Below are 15,778 nucleotides of genomic sequence, written 5' to 3'. Positions count from 1 at the left end.
AAATGGCCACTATATTTTTGATTGCCCTCTGTCTGAGTGAAATTCACCTTTTTTACAGTGTTGCCAACTCTCAGGATTTCATGATCTCTCACAATATTTGTAGTATTTGCAGCTCTTGGAATCATGTGGTCATGTTTTAAAAAGGATCATTTAAAAAAAGGAAGTTTCTAGCTGTGATGGGCAGTGTTCACTGGCAGTGGCACATAGTGGTTAGGGTACTAGATTTCTGTGTGTCCTGCCCTCGATGTCTCTTGCTAGCCACTGTCACTCCCCTTAGCGGTCTCCTTTTGATATGTGTGGACTTGACCCTTGGCTCAGGTCACCAAGTAATCTTATCCCCTTCTGGGGTAACAGAGTCCCAGGGAAGATATTGGGTCCTGTGCCATCAGAGCTGTGGGGGGACCTTCAGTCGGTCTGTTGACCCCTGCAGATGCCAGTCCCAAGCACAGATTTTTCAAAGCCTTCATCCTCCTCTGGCTTCCCCAAGGGGGTCTGTAAGTGAGGGGTGTTGTGCTCTTCGTAACAAGGATGGTTGGTAGGGGAGCCCAGGCCAGGGTCCTCTAAGATGCGATGATGTTGTGCACCTAGGAGTGCCTTATAGCTGCCTCCTTGGCCACTTCCTACCACCCACCACCCTGCCACATTCATACAAGGCATGACACAAAGGAGTAGAGAATAAGTGAGTAACCAAATCTTCTACCCCTCTGGGCTCAGCAGGCAGCCAGAATCTCCCCAGGAGAGGTTTCTGCAGCTTTCAGGATTGGTCACTCTCCCTGCCCTGTTTGCATTTTCTGACCTGTCTGGCTCCCTATTAAGCGCCTCTTCCAGCTGGAGCATGCTCAGTAGATGGGGATGGGTGGGATCACCTGGGCCTAGAGATGCTCCTTAACCCTTTCAGTGCCACTGTGGGGTTTATACATCCCATCACACTAGCCCTAATGGTTGTGGAGAAAAATCTTGAAAATGTGAACACAAAGGCTTAAAAATCAAGGCAAAAGTAAAACCAAGGTTTTTTTTTTTTTTTTTTTTTTTAAATGATTATTTTTAAACCACCCTCATGACTAATTAGGGCTTGACTCATGGTTTTTGAATGCTTCAGGTTGGCAGTACTGCATCCCTGTGCATAGGGGCCCAGCACAAAGCCTACACAGAATTTAAGCCTGATTTTGAAAATTTAAATAGGAGTGAAGTGCTGCATAGACTTTGCGCTGGGTCTCTTCAAAGGGATGAATTTTACTCTCTGTAATCACCTTAGGCTTCAGGCGCAGGGCCAGGAGAGAGATGGCTTTTAGCTGTTTGAGTACAAGATGATAAACTGAACAGTTAAAAAAAAGAAAATACAAGAGAAAGGTTTAAGAAATGCTCATCTACCCCAAAGACTTCCCCAGTGCTTTTGCCTCCTGTGGGCCAGATGTTCCACTGCAGTCATTCTCAGTGTTCTTTTTTGCAAAAGAATTCAGTAAGTTGTGACAATTTATCCACAGTAGCAAAAGTTTCACAACAGGGTAGCACAGTTAAACTTGCTGTATTTATTTTCTTGTGTCTCTGAAAGCTTCTAGGTAACATGAGAAAATGAATAAAATCTGAATAGGCAAATGTGACTTTTTTTCTCCTTCTTACTCATTTTTGTTCTCTTTAAATTTCACTACATATATTTTGATTAAAAATACTACTATCTTCCCTCTTTTATGTTTTCCTTTTTATCTTCATTTCTTTCCACTCTAGTAAACCAAAAGATTTGAAAGTGAACTGGGGTGGAAGATAAATCTGGAGCAGGTATAATGCAGTTTGTGCTTGCGACTTGGAAGATGCATTTGCTCCTCAAATGAAGACTTTAGGCACTTCAGTTGTCTTTAAATTTGCTTCACTTTTTCATGAATTGAACATCATTACAATGAGTAACCAGAAAACCAACATTAATATATGCAGCATATCCAGAGAGGTTGAATGATTGACCAAACTTTTAAAACTCTTAAAACATTTTAAAAAATATATTTCCTCGCACACACAGAAGGCAATTTTCTCCAAATATTATTAAAATATATTTGCACATAGAAGGGGCAACTAGAAATCTACATCTCAAAATAAATCTTAGCTGCATTCTAACTTCTATTGTAATGCCCTTATTTCCATTAACTCTTACACCACAAGTTCCTGTTGAAGTCAATGGAGTTACTTGTAGTTAAGATAGTATTCATTGTGGGTATTCACAATCTAGCCCTTAGAAGTTATCATCACATAATAGGGTAATGTATTTTATTTTCTGTTTGTTTGCATTTGATTATGGCTTGGATCCTGCATCCTTCACTCACGAGTAGCCCTGATTACTTGAATGGGATTGGTCATGTGTGTAACGGTTGCAGGAACAGGTCCTATAATACCATTCAAACTCCTTTGCTTCTAGCCCCTCCACAACTTTTTTCTTTCCCCCCCGTTTCTATTTTTAATTATAAAGATACTTGAAACAGAAGGTGATTTTCAGCAACTTGGCCTTGCAAGGATAGGGGCTTACAGAATCTCTTTCTGAAAATATAAAATCCTGTTGCAGAACTTTTGTTCATTTGAGCATTCCCTACTGCAGTTTCACCTCTTGTACTGCAATAAACCCCTCTTGAAGCCCTCTTTGACTATACCATGTAATTTTTAACCATACATGTGGAAAGTACAGAATATTGTTATGTTTATGATGACATTTTTCATCAACAGCTATTTTTTTTCATGTCTGACTTCTTCCCACTGAGACAGTTGTTGAGTTGAATATCATCAAATCTAGAGATGGAAAGGACCTATCAGGTCATCTAGCCCATATCCTAAATAATTAGGACTCTTCCTGACTGTATGTTTTCTAGTGGTTTTTGTAATCCATTTTTACCTACCTACCCCATCGGAACCTACCGATGACGCTTCTACCAATTCGAGTACAAAATTATTCCACAGGCTCCCAGACGTCATTATTGGGAAGATTTCCCTGTATGCAGTCTACAGTTTTCTTTTAATCACATTTCTCCTGTATCCACCCCCACAATCTTCTGCTATAATAAATATTTTCCCTCCATCTTTGATTTTTACAACCTCAAATAACTGTAGATTTTTATATCCCCCCCTCTCTTAGCAGCTTAGTCAGTGTGTCTATATATATCTATATCTATCTATCTTTTCAACACTTTCAATATTTCCTCTTTGTTTAAAACATCCTGCAACTGATATGGCAAATAATCTCTCAGATGCACATCAAAAGTAGTCCCAGAAATCAAGATGGTATTTGCATAGAATGCATTTGTAGGACATATAGTCCTATACTCATGTGGACATTGAGTATAAACTTTATGTGGTTATGTTTTTAATAAGTTTATGTTAATGGATTTAAATAAGTAGCTTTGAAGCAGCTTGACTTTGAGCCTTGATAGAGCGAAATAACCTCTCACCCAGTATCCCAGATGTTGTGACAGTTCTGAAAATTCTTATTTATGAGACCTTGTCCATCTGGGGAAGTGTAAGCATGAGATGTGTGAATGGGTAAGGAACTACTTTTGTAAGTTAAAGGACAATGGGCCATAAGTTATGACCAGGAAGATAACAGGCCTCAGTAGACAAGAGGCCATTGAAAAGTTTCAGCTGTTCACCTAAACTCAAGGGGTTGAGATCATCTTGACAGAATAATCTTCTGTTATTCACTCAATGTAACTTATTTGGGGCAAACATAGACTCATGGAGGTGTCTAAGAAAATGTATCCTGAAAAGAGAACCTCAAAAGCAGTCCAAGAGTCAGAATGGCATTGCCTAATTGAAACTGGACAGTGCAGTTGAGGTGGGAGACCTATGGTTCCCTGATCTGATCAGAAGAGCACAGAGGCGGACCTGTGCAATCACACCAGCCATAAAAGATGAGGTAACTGAGGAAGAAATGTGCTCCCCTCCAAGGCCTCCAGAACAACTACTCAAGGGCTGATACCGCAGCTTCCCTTACCAAAGAAAGGAGAAACAAAGACATCTCAAACCAGCCAGCTGACCCGAGAGCAACACCCGCTAGCATGACAGTACCTGAGCCAGAAGACATTGCCTTGGTTGCCCAAACTGCAGTTCCTGACTGACTCTGAAGCTCAACAAGACAAGCAAGCTAAAGAACAGATACTTTTTCTTTTTCTAAGTAACTTTATTCTTTTTGTCTCTTTAACAGGACATTTCAACTCCTATGCAGGGATGTCTACTAAGAAAGAGCTAACCTAAACTTTTTAAAGCATGGATGTGTATGTATGTGGCCACTAATAGTAATAGCACATGCATATAAGCCTATAGTGTAAGCTGCCATTGGGTATTAACTAATGTAGGTTTGAAGTAAATCTTACCATAGATCGTTAAGTCACCTGGGATACATAAAAATTTATACCTTAGCCCATTCTTTGCACAAGGGAAAGTATAAGCTGCTAAGTAAAACTCATAGGAACAGGCAAATTAAATAAGGCATTTAGTCATTGGTGTTAGGTTAACTTTGTGGTTTGTAATAACTTGACCAATTGTTGGTCTTAAATTATACTTTTTGTTGTTATTCGATTTTACGTTTTAGTATTATCAATTCCTTGATTGACTAATTCAATTTATACTGTAATATCAATATTATCATATTGTTAATACTTGAGGAAAGTATGCTGTGATTCTTCTTGAGACTTCTTCCACTCAGTTCCCTAAGAACTCAGTTTGACTTTAGTTTCATCACGTAGGTTCCTTTATTCTGCATACTGCAAAGTTACGCTGAGTTGATTAGACTTATGCATATGGGATGGGAATAAGGCGTACCATACCATCCATTAACTTTTTCTTAATTGCATTTTTACCAATACTAATAACACATGTATTTTTAACTGTACATTGAATTGCATGCTTTTGGAGTCACTTGGTTACTTTGCAGAAACCCGTTTTTGTAGAACATGATTTGTTCACACATTGTTTGTCCACAACCTTCTTTTTACCTTGTTATAGGTTTTAGGCTTATTTTGTTTATTGCAAGTGATTCCATGGGTGTTCCTCCTTATTGTAGGTAGTACAGACATTTTGTTTTTAGCCTGATTAATTTACCTTCCCAATTTTGTTTTTTCAAGAAATGAAACCTTACCTATGTCCAATTACTTAAATTAAGCCAGGTTTCAGAGTAGCAGCCGAGTTAGTCTGTATTTGCAAAAAAGAAAAGGAGTACTTGTGGCACCTTAGAGACTAACAAATTTATTTGAGCATAAGCTTTCATGAGCTACAACTCACTTCATTGGATGCATTCGCTGGAAAATAGACTTGATTAGCTATATCTTCCGAGCAGGACACTCATTTTGACAGGATTGTTTAATGTTTGTAATTGACAGAGAAGGCAGGAAAATAAAAAAAACAAAACCTCAGAGATGTTCCAATAAGCCTCTTTTACAGACTAGCCTCCTTTTAGTCTGGGTCCAGCAATCACTCACACCCCCATGGTTACTGTCCTTTGTTCCAGTTTCTTTTAGGTATCCTTCGGGGGTGGAGAGGCTCTCTCTTGAGTGTACAAATATAAGAAATGATATCATTTTTTAGTTATTAGCGCTTTTGAATAATTGTAATGACACACCAAATTGATTTTCTATGAGCAACCGGCAGGGAGGTAAAAACAACCCTATATTAAAGGGACTTTAGTTAAATATTCACAGAACACTGGACTCAAGTCCTAAAGAAACCCTTATTATCATTACACATTTGTTCACGTTCTTATCATGTGCTATCTTTGTTAGGACATCTAAAGTAGCAGGAGACAATTTATTCATCAAAATGTAGAGTAAGCCTGGTCTAGCGGTTTTTCCCTGCTATTGTGTCAGGAGACATGGGTTCTAGTCTTGGCTACTACTGACTTGCTGTGAGACCGTATACAAGTTGCTTCTCTGGTCAGTGCTTCTATTTCTTCAGCTGGAAAATTGGGGATAACAATATTCCCAAACAGGTAGGAAGGCTCAATCTGTTGGAAAGCTTAATTTATTAAGGTTAGTAATCACAGAAAGATCTTTGCATGTGAAGGTGCTGGAGAAGCACAAATTATTAATAGTTTAACAAATAGAGAGGACCTAGCATGCTTATATTCACTTTCAAGGTTTCACAGTCAATCCCCACCCTATCTATCGTCTCTCGTTTACTATCAAGCTGTTGATGCTCGTCTTTGAAGGTCCCATGATGCCAGCCTTCCTTTGGCCCCTTTCTAAATTTTCAGTCAAGCACCTTTGTGCTTTCTCCTATACAGTCCCACGTGCTCGGAAGGCATTCCCTGTAAACATCCTCAAAGCTACCTAATTATCCAACTACAGATCCCTCCTCAAAACTCTCCTTTACTGTGACAACTACAAAATATTTGAGAATGGTTAGCTTGTTGGTGTGCAGAGATCACGGCCTATCATGCTGACCTGTATCATCTCATTGTTCTCTTGTATGCTCCCATCTGTCTGTGTCCAGCTGTTGTCTCATCTTACTCTTCCATTGTAAGCTCTTAGGGGCAGGGACTGTCTTTTTGTTGTGTTTGTACAGCACCTAGCACAGGACTATGGTTCCCAGGTTATTAAGGCTCCTAAGTGTTCGGCAATACAACTAATTAATAGTTAGTAATAGTCTCTTCATCTAATTCACCTCACACAGCTTCCAGCTGGTTTTTTCTCCAGCTGCTGGCAAAGCTGTCTTAAGGAAGGAAGGGCTGTAGTGGTGTAGATCCATCAGAAGACATTAAGAAATACTAATTGTTAGCTATGTAATGGAAGAAGAATCTAGAATCACAAGATTTAGATTGTGGTTGATGAAGTTGTAAATTTCTTGTAGATACTCATTACAGACAGACTGAGCTCCTTTAAAAACAACATTTGTATTTTGAGTTCTTTCCAAAGCTTGGCCTTAAAACTATTGACCATCAAAACCTAGCTGTACAAGCCTGCTCAGTAATTGATCAGATCTGAATATGAGGTCACACACCAGCTGTGAAACTAAGGAAGTCTTTGCATTGTCACTCACATTCCTTACACTCTGAACAAAAAACTATGCTTATTGAACTTGCAGGCATAGCTTTTGACTTTCTCTAGCACTCAGGGCAACATGTTGACAGACTGCAAATGTACTATGAGCTCTGCTTTCTACAAAGTTGAGACCAGGGATAGTGAATTATTTTTTTTGTCAAGGTCCAGACTCCAGAGAAAATAATATAAAAATAACAATAATGATGATAAGTAGTAGTAAATAAAAAGATTTTGGGGTCCATTCTAAAGCATCTGGTCATCCAGATTTGGCCCACAGTCCGCCTACTTACTATCCCTGGTTTAGACAATAGCAGTAGTCTTATCATCAAAACATTCTGGACCATTTCTTTAGTTTAAGTTCATTTGTAAAAAGCAGTTGTTTAATATAGTGTGTTTGCAGACAGTCCCTCTGGATTTTGATCATGCTAGGCCCTGTGCTGAAGCAAAGACATCTTCATTGTTGTGAAGTGTTTGATCTATGGCTGTTTTCATAGTGTCAAACATGTCGTAGAGATGTTCTTGCCTATCAGCAAACTAGTGTCTCCATAATAGCCTAACTCAGCCTGTTAGATGTGGTTTCTTACTCTCTCTGCATCCACAGAATTTTCATTTTGCCTCATCTGCACTTACAGAAACTGTTCATACAACAAAAGCTCAGTGATATCTTATGAGATGTGAAGTCCTCAACGGCTTTCCTGTGTTTGTTTGTTTGTTTGTTTTGCAAGGGGGAGTTGTTTAATAAAATGCACTGTGTGACTGATGACAACTCTTACCTGGTGCATCATTAGGGAACACAAGATAAAATGTTACAAGAAGAACTCTTTTGGCTGTATGAGGAATCTGACTGTGGAGATCTTTTACACTGGAAGTAACTTTCTGAGACCAGTAACTTGAATGCTGCGGCTATGAGGTTTCTAGGCATCCTGCAGAACTGATTGGCTCGGAAAGCACTAACATTTTTGTCTGTGTTTCCAACATCATTTCAGTCATGTTGCTACCATGCAACTTAAATTTATTTCTGTGGGGATTGGGGTTTTATGTCTGTGCACACACAAGTATTTGAGTGCTGCTTACATTGTAATCACTACCAATAGACAGGTTTCAGAATAGCAGCCATGTTAGTCTGTAGCCGCAAAAAGAAAAGGAGTACTTGTGGCACCTTAGAGACTAACAAATTTATTTGAGCATAAGCTTTCGTGAGCTACAGTTCACTTCATCGGATGTATTCAGTGAAAAATACAGTAGAGAGATTTATACACACAGAGAACATGAAACAATGGGTGTTACCATATACACTGTAACGAGAGTGATCAGGTAAGGTGAGCTATTACCAGCAGGAGAGCAGGGGCGGGGGGGGGGGGAACCTTTTGTAGTGATAATCAAGGTGGGCCATTTCTAGCAGTTGACAAGCTCGTCTGAGGAACGGGGTGTGTGGGGGGGTAATAAACATGGGGAAATAGTTTTACTTTGTGTAATGACCCATCCACAATGCATCCGATGAAGTGAGTTGTAGCTCACGAAAGCTTATGCTCAAATAAATTTGTTAGTCTCTAAGGTGCCACAAGTATTACCAATAGAATTACTTCTCCAGAACAAAAAGTGTTTTCTAAAATACTTTGGGTATGTGTTTCATACTCTGTTCTGTGCAGCAAAGTACAATATTTATCTGACAAGCTCATCTGTAGACAGTGTCCTTCATAATAATTATGCATTATGTGCTCGTTCTAGAAAGAGAGCTAATACATTAACATAGGGGCAAAAATTAAACCCTACTGACCCCACAGTGCTTTAAAATGCTGTGTTTTGCACAGTCTCATAAATCAACTTAACCAACTCATGTTTAACCAAAAAACAAAACAAAACAACTACCCAACTTCTGTTCTTCTTGCTCATCTGGTTATGATTTCCAAATGCCCTATTTATAGTTTTTTTTTCAACCTACTAAATGAAAACAACAGATTTTGTTAGTCTTTGTAAACAAGCCTGCTTAATTTTCCACCTTTACAGAAGCGTTTTAATAAATCTAGAACATTCTTCCCATTATAGTCACACATTTTAGATTTTTACATTAGTTTTCAAACAGATTCTTCCACTAATGTTTTAAATGTGTTTGATAGTGCACAGCTCAGTTGTGAGCAAGGGGTGGTGATGGTCCAAGAAGTCACTTTACTTTCCCTCACAGGTAATTCAAATGGTCAGATCCTGAACAAAGGGCTACTGCTGGGCCACTACCCACCTCTGAATTTCAGTCCCCGTTCAGCGGGGCAGCTTATATGTGCCCTGCTCCCTACTAAGGCTGGATTACAAGGTGGCAAACCATCCCACAGTTATTAATATTTTGTATTGCAGTAGCTCAAGAATAGTGGTTCTCAAAGCCGGTCCGCCGCTTGTTCAGGGAAACCCCCTGGCACGACAGACCAGTTTGTTTACCTGCCGCCTCCGCAGGTTTGGCCGATCATGGCTCCCGCTGGCTGCGGTTCGCTGCTCTAGGCCAATAGGGGCTGCGGGAAGGGCGGCCAACATGTCCCTTGGCCCACACTGCTTCCCACAGCCCCCATTGGCCTGGAGCTGTGAACCGCGGCCAATGGGAGCCGCGATTGGCCGAACCTGCGGACGCGGCAGGTAAACAAACCGGTCCGGCGCGCCAGAGGCTTTCCCTGAACAAGCGGTGGACCGGCTTTGAGAACCACTGCTCTAGAGAACCAATCTGAAATCAAGGCCCCATAGTCTCAGGTGATGTACAAACACATAACAAGAGAAAATCCCTGCACCAAAGAGCTTCCAACCTATATAGGCAAGAGGAACAAAGGGTGGGAGAAAGAGAATATCATCATCATCCCCATTTTACAGATGAGGAATTGAGGACCAGAGCAATTATGTGCTTGCCCAAGGTTACAAAGAGATCCATTGCCAAGCTGAAAATAGAACCCAGATCTCCTGAGTCCCAGCCCAATACCTGAATCATAAGACCATCCTTCTTCTCAAGAACTAAACATGAATCTACCAAATATGGTTTTCTATGCCATGATTTTAAAATCTGACTTCCATCTTAACCTTATAGCATATTTTTGCAAATATTGAACTGTAGAAATTTATATTTTCCTTTTAGGTGTTTAATGTGTATGTTGTACTGCTACATAAAGACATATGACTGTGTATGTGTTTCTTTATAGGTTGATCCACAGTTTACAAGTGAAGTCAATGAAAAAGTTACTAGGTAAGCAGTTATGCTCCTTAGTTTAAAAAGAAGCAGGGAGTTAATTCTAGCCTTTTATTGTCTAGATCTGCGCGCGCGCGCAAATCCTTGTACCTTGTGTGCACAGTTGTCTGCACGTCTAACAAACTAATTCTGGTAGTTTGCATATAAGGCTCATATATAAAATATTGCATGTTTGACTTTTCCAACAGATAAGTAGAACTCTGTATGTTGTTTTGTGTTAACTCGTATCTGATTTAGAATTAGATTTCTTCCATTTATAATTCATGTGGATATTCTCATTCCACTCTTCCCCCTTGTTTCTGCAAGATCTTACATGCTGTTGGTGGGTGGACAAGATAATCTGCGTTAACTCTTTTCTGCCTCTAGTTTACATGTTTTCTGATTGAAGGGTATACATTTTGGGAAACAGAGATTTCTTCTGCAGTACGTAAGAATCGCCTGGCTGGAACAGAACAAGAGAGCAGTTTTCTCACTGTGGTAGCCAGTGCCAGATGGACAGTTAAGAATCAGCACAGCGTATGTGCTCTTTAATATTCTGTTGCAAGAGAAAATTTATTCCTGGTCCTTACTGAGTGGATAACTCAAAGGGTTTCTTCTGGGCTTTTCACTGATGTTATTTTAAGTTACAGTGCTACTCTCTACTGTCACACAGTTTATATAGTCATTTACATCTGTGCAAACTGGGTGTAAAATGCGACAAAATTAGAATGGTGGCATTTGGCAGTGTGGTCTAGCAGAGAGGGTGCTGGACTGGGATCCAAAAAGATGAGGGATCTAGTCATAGCTTATACTTCATAGTATGCTCAAATAAATTTGTTAGTCTCTAAGGTGCCACAAGTACTCCTTTTCTTTTTGCAAATACAGACTAACACGGCTGCTACTCTGAAACCAGTCATAGCTTTGTTATTGACCTGCTGCATGAGCTTCTGCACATCACTTCCCGTTTCCCTCTCCCCCTCTTTGTCTGACCTGTAAGCTGTTAAGGCCCTAGTCTCAGCTGATGTCTCTAGGCCCTACTGTAATCCAAAAAATAGCTAATCATAATATTCAGTACAGGTGGAGAGCACTACACAAATGCTAGTAATAATAATACATTGTACATACGGAATCTTTTATCAAAGAATCTATTAATATTAATTAAGACTCATTATCCCTCTCTTGTTTTTCCCATGGGCAAGTCATTGGGTATGTCTGCAGTGCAATCAAAAGTGTGATTGCAGCTTGTATATGTCTACCCATGCTAGCTACCCATGATAGCTTTAATCTAGTTCAGCTAGCTTCAGTGTGGTCTGTACAAGCCCATCCGATCTCCCTCCTTATGTACTCGTGTTGCTAACCTATGTTGTGCCACTGCATCTTCATCGTAAGTGGTACTCAGGCTAATTAGATTAAAGCTAGTGTGGATATGCCTACATGAGCTGCGATCATCTCCAATTTGCACTGTGGACATAGTGATACTTAGTGCAGTCAGAACCATGATTCCTGACTGCCAGGGTTGTTTTAACCTCTAGTGTATACCGAGCTACCCTAAATTCAGGGGGAAAGTCCATAGTGCATGCAGTAGGAATTGTCCTAATTATTCACACTTTACTTCCAGGGCACCTGGGGTACATTTGTTACAGGAGATACCTCAAGATGATCTTCACGCTGCTGTGAAAAGATGCTTTGCAGTGGTGAACAGCTCCATTTCAGAGGGGATGTCTGCTGCAATCCTGGAGGTAATTACATCCAAGTGTTGAATGTATGCAGCGTGTGAATCTGAAATTGCTTTGTATCTCTTGAAATTTATGTCAACATTCCTATCCATATTTCAAAGCCAAAGCCAGTGAAGGCAAAACCAAAATGTTTTCTTCACAAGATTAGATTTTTTTAAAAATTAAAAATGTATTTAAATATCACACTTTATTTTTTAAAGTCAGGCTGTAATTTAATCAAGCCTGTTAAATTAATATTACAGAACCTTAGATAGGATGATCTGGATTTCTTGTGGCTGTCACATATTCCTGGTTTAATATCCGTCTCCTTATAAAATTCCTAGAAAATGCTTTATTATTACATCACGTTACAGAAGCGAGTCTGAGGCTGGATTACTGAAGTGATTAATAAATTAATGACAAGCTCATTTTATTAATTTACCATATTAGTGGCAAAAAAAAAAATCTCAGGTTTATTTCATATCAGTCAAAGTGGGGTCCTGCTTGCTCTCATGTGTCTCCTACAAAAAATCATAATTTACTCAGGCTCTCTCTACACTTAAAGCAGCATGTAGAATACAGGCACTACATGTGCAGCTACATGCCACAGCGAAAGGCAAGCTGCAGCCATACTTGTCCCTGCTTTGCTGCCAAGGCCTTTCACTGAATCGGGAAAGGCTCTGGCAGTGGGGAGGCAGCAGGACACGACACTTAAAAATAGCAGGGTAGACGTGGGAGACGCTACTTGGGCATGTAGAGAGCTGTGTAGGGTGTATACCCTGGGGCTTCAGGTATGTAGGGCACTCTACTCACCTAGACCATGCCTCACCATCTGCAATGCTATTTATAACCATGCTAGCTGGGAGTGCCGAGTCTATACTCTACATGCTGCCATAAGTGTAGACATACCCTAAGGCCTGATCGACACTGTGGGGGGGGTAGTAAAAGGGGGCGAGCTAAGTCGGTCTAAGTTACGCAACTTCAGCTACGAAAATAGCGTTGCTGAAGTCAACATACTTAGAGCTACTTACCGCAGTGTCTTCACTGCGGTAGATTAACTGCTGACACTCCCCCATTGACTCCGCCTACGCTTTTCACTCCGCTGGAGTACCGGAGTCGATGGGAGAGTGCTGGGCAGTCGATTTATCGCATCTTCACTAGACACAATAAATCAACCCCCGCTCGATCGCTCTGGAGGTAAGTGTAGACATGCCCTAAGATTGTAAGCTCTTTTGGGAAGGAGCCATCTTTTTGTTCTGTGTTTGTATAATTCTTAGCACAACAGGGGGTCCTGGTCCATGACTGGAATTCCTACTAATTTACTACTAGTAATAATAATAATAGTAAAACTCCTATTGCTGTTCCTAACGAATTATGGCAGTTTTCACTTGTAGAATGTTTTTCATCTGTACGTATCAAAGTTCTTCATAAACACTAACTAATTTATGCTTCATAAGACCTCTGCAAGGTAGATAAATGTTAGTTAGGGAGCATGTCACTGAACTGCAGCCACCTCTAGGGTGGAAGGCAGACACTGTTTGACTGCACACAGTAACATTATGTTCTTATTGCACAACCTATTAAGACCAGAAGCAGTACTGCATTTGGGCAAGGGATAAAGAAAATTATGACACTTCCAAAGTTTTCATTGTTGAGAAATGCTGGAGAATACCAAGAGCATCTTGTCTCTACTTCGAGATCTAAGAAGAATCAAGGAATACCAACCACATCCAACTGAAATTATATAGGGAAGTTAAGTAGGTGGAATATTATTATCTGAATCTGAATTTGCCAGGGTGTCAGAGTTAACATGTAAAGTGCTTTGAGGTCCTTAATTTCTGAAGTAGTTAGGAACTCGGTTTTAGATCTCCTCCTCGTCCTCCAGAAACCAGCAACACAGCAACCCCAAGCATCATGCCAGGGCAGTGGTTCAGTACTGACTCAAAGGAATGAGTGCCACCTGCCAAGTCGCCCCCCCCCTCCCCACACCTCCTGCAGCACTTGCATGTTTCCTTAAAGGTCTCTCATCTAAGAAATGATCACACTCAACCTGATTTACCTCGTGAGGGAGGGGGAAAACAGAACCAACATGGGGATACAAGATCTCAGTGGGCCTCCCACAGAACCTGGTGATTCTGCTAGGGATAGGAATAGCTTTTCCACAAGGGTGAGGACCGACAGGGTAATTTGTAATAATCTCCACAAGGATTTTCTGGCTAAGATTTCCAGTCCCTTCCCTCATTTTAATGTGGGAGGGAACAATCTGGCCTAGCAGGCGGGTTAGTATCTTAACAAATGTTTGTTGAGTGAAGAATGCAAGTCAGTGTGAATTTACTTGAAAGAAACTATTGACCTCAGTTCAGGGATTATTGATTTCCGCTCTACTTTGTTGAAGGCACAGTTCTGACAAGGTTTAGTTCTGATGCCCGAAAGACTAAATCATTTATTAGCAGGATTCTGATAAAGGTTTGTGTGTGTGAAATAGAATATCACTACTCTCTATGCAGCTTTTCATAATTGCACTACTAAAGAGTCGAGTAGCACTTCAAGGGGAAAGCTGCCTTATTCTAAATTTCTATTACATAGCTACAGTGAGTAAGTTTCAAGGTGCAGGGCTGCCGTAAAACCCCTATTCTCATTGAAAACCAACATATAAATAGAACAGTAAATGGCTTCTCATTTATTACCGTCAGTACACTAAACCACACAAAACTACTAAGCCAAAGGAGTACTCCTTGCACCAGCGCACATTGTCTTTGTCACACATCTCACTCAGTCACTCACAATATTAATTTCTTTCTTTCTGGGTGTCTGCCTCCCGCTGAAAAATTGTATTTTGGATACATAATCCCTCAGATGCTTTCATATATGTTTCTCCATATTGAATTTAATTTTATTTCCTACTCATACAGTAGATTCTTTAGTATTATTTTTCTACCCTCACTGGTGTGTGTAGCTGCTAAACATGGCCCAGTTTAGTACTATTTGTAGTTTAATCCACTTAAAGCTATTTTGCAGAGACTCGCTACACTGAAAATGGAGGGCTAGTCTTCTATTTTTTAGTTGGTAAATACACTCAAATAACCTGTGAAGTAATTGAAGTGAAGAATGAAACTCCCCTTCTCTAGGTGCAAGAATTGACCCGTAATAGTTTGCATGTCATTTTGCTTGTACATGATGCTTTTTAAAGAGGTATCATTCCACGCATTTTCCATCATTGTATTGATGGGATAATTTCAAAGCTTGTAGTCAATTTTGGATTGTGTTCATGCATAGTCATGCATTAAAAAATGTATCTACTTCCAAATATTCCAAACTGAGCTTGTTATGACTATGGATTGTTTTAAGTTGGCCTCTTCTTCTTGTGTATTTTGATGCTGTATATGTTTATTTTGCTTTCTATTCTGAAGATAAAATAAGACAGCATCTGTTATTATTTCTGCTTCCACTGAATTTCTTTATATATATTATTTTACCAAAGTTTTCTTTGTGTTGTTAAGAAAATACTACCTGATAATTTACAGTTGGGATAAATAGGCTCTAATAGTGGAGGCTTGAAAATAGCCCTGGCTACTGAGTCCAATTCACTTGACTGTGAATACTGTATAACGTGTTCTCATAACAAGACGTGTTGTCTAATGGCCTGAGAATGTGACTAGTGTCAGGAAATCCTGAGTAATAATCCCTGCTCTGACAATGACTCCCTCTTGGGCTTTGGACAAGTGACTTACGGCATGAGAAGTGTGAGAACTCACAATTCACATTTGTTTTTGATCTCCAGCTCTCCCCAGAGAAGGTGCTCAGCATTTCTGAAGATCAGGCCATTAACCTCTCTTTAGTTTCTCCACAGTGCTGCT

General features: G+C 40.0%; 1 protein-coding gene across 3 annotated transcripts in view; it reads left to right on the top strand.

The window, feature by feature from the left end:
* The window catches only part of GLT1D1 (glycosyltransferase 1 domain containing 1), an 88,624-nt gene that overhangs the window by 56,914 nt on the left and 15,932 nt on the right, over nt 1-15,778 (top strand). For all 3 annotated transcript variants that reach the window (XM_038373742.2, XM_043497856.1, XM_038373741.2), the window contains 2 exons: nt 10,181-10,224; nt 11,825-11,945. In XM_038373742.2, coding sequence (XP_038229670.1) covers nt 10,181-10,224; nt 11,825-11,945 — 165 coding nt within the window. The remainder of the gene's footprint in view (nt 1-10,180; nt 10,225-11,824; nt 11,946-15,778) is intronic.

This window comes from Dermochelys coriacea, chromosome 15, assembly GCF_009764565.3.
Source record: "Dermochelys coriacea isolate rDerCor1 chromosome 15, rDerCor1.pri.v4, whole genome shotgun sequence".
Classification (NCBI taxonomy): Eukaryota; Metazoa; Chordata; order Testudines; family Dermochelyidae; genus Dermochelys; species Dermochelys coriacea.
Note: the sequence above shows the minus strand (reverse complement) of the source record. Positions and strands in the feature narration are given on the sequence as shown.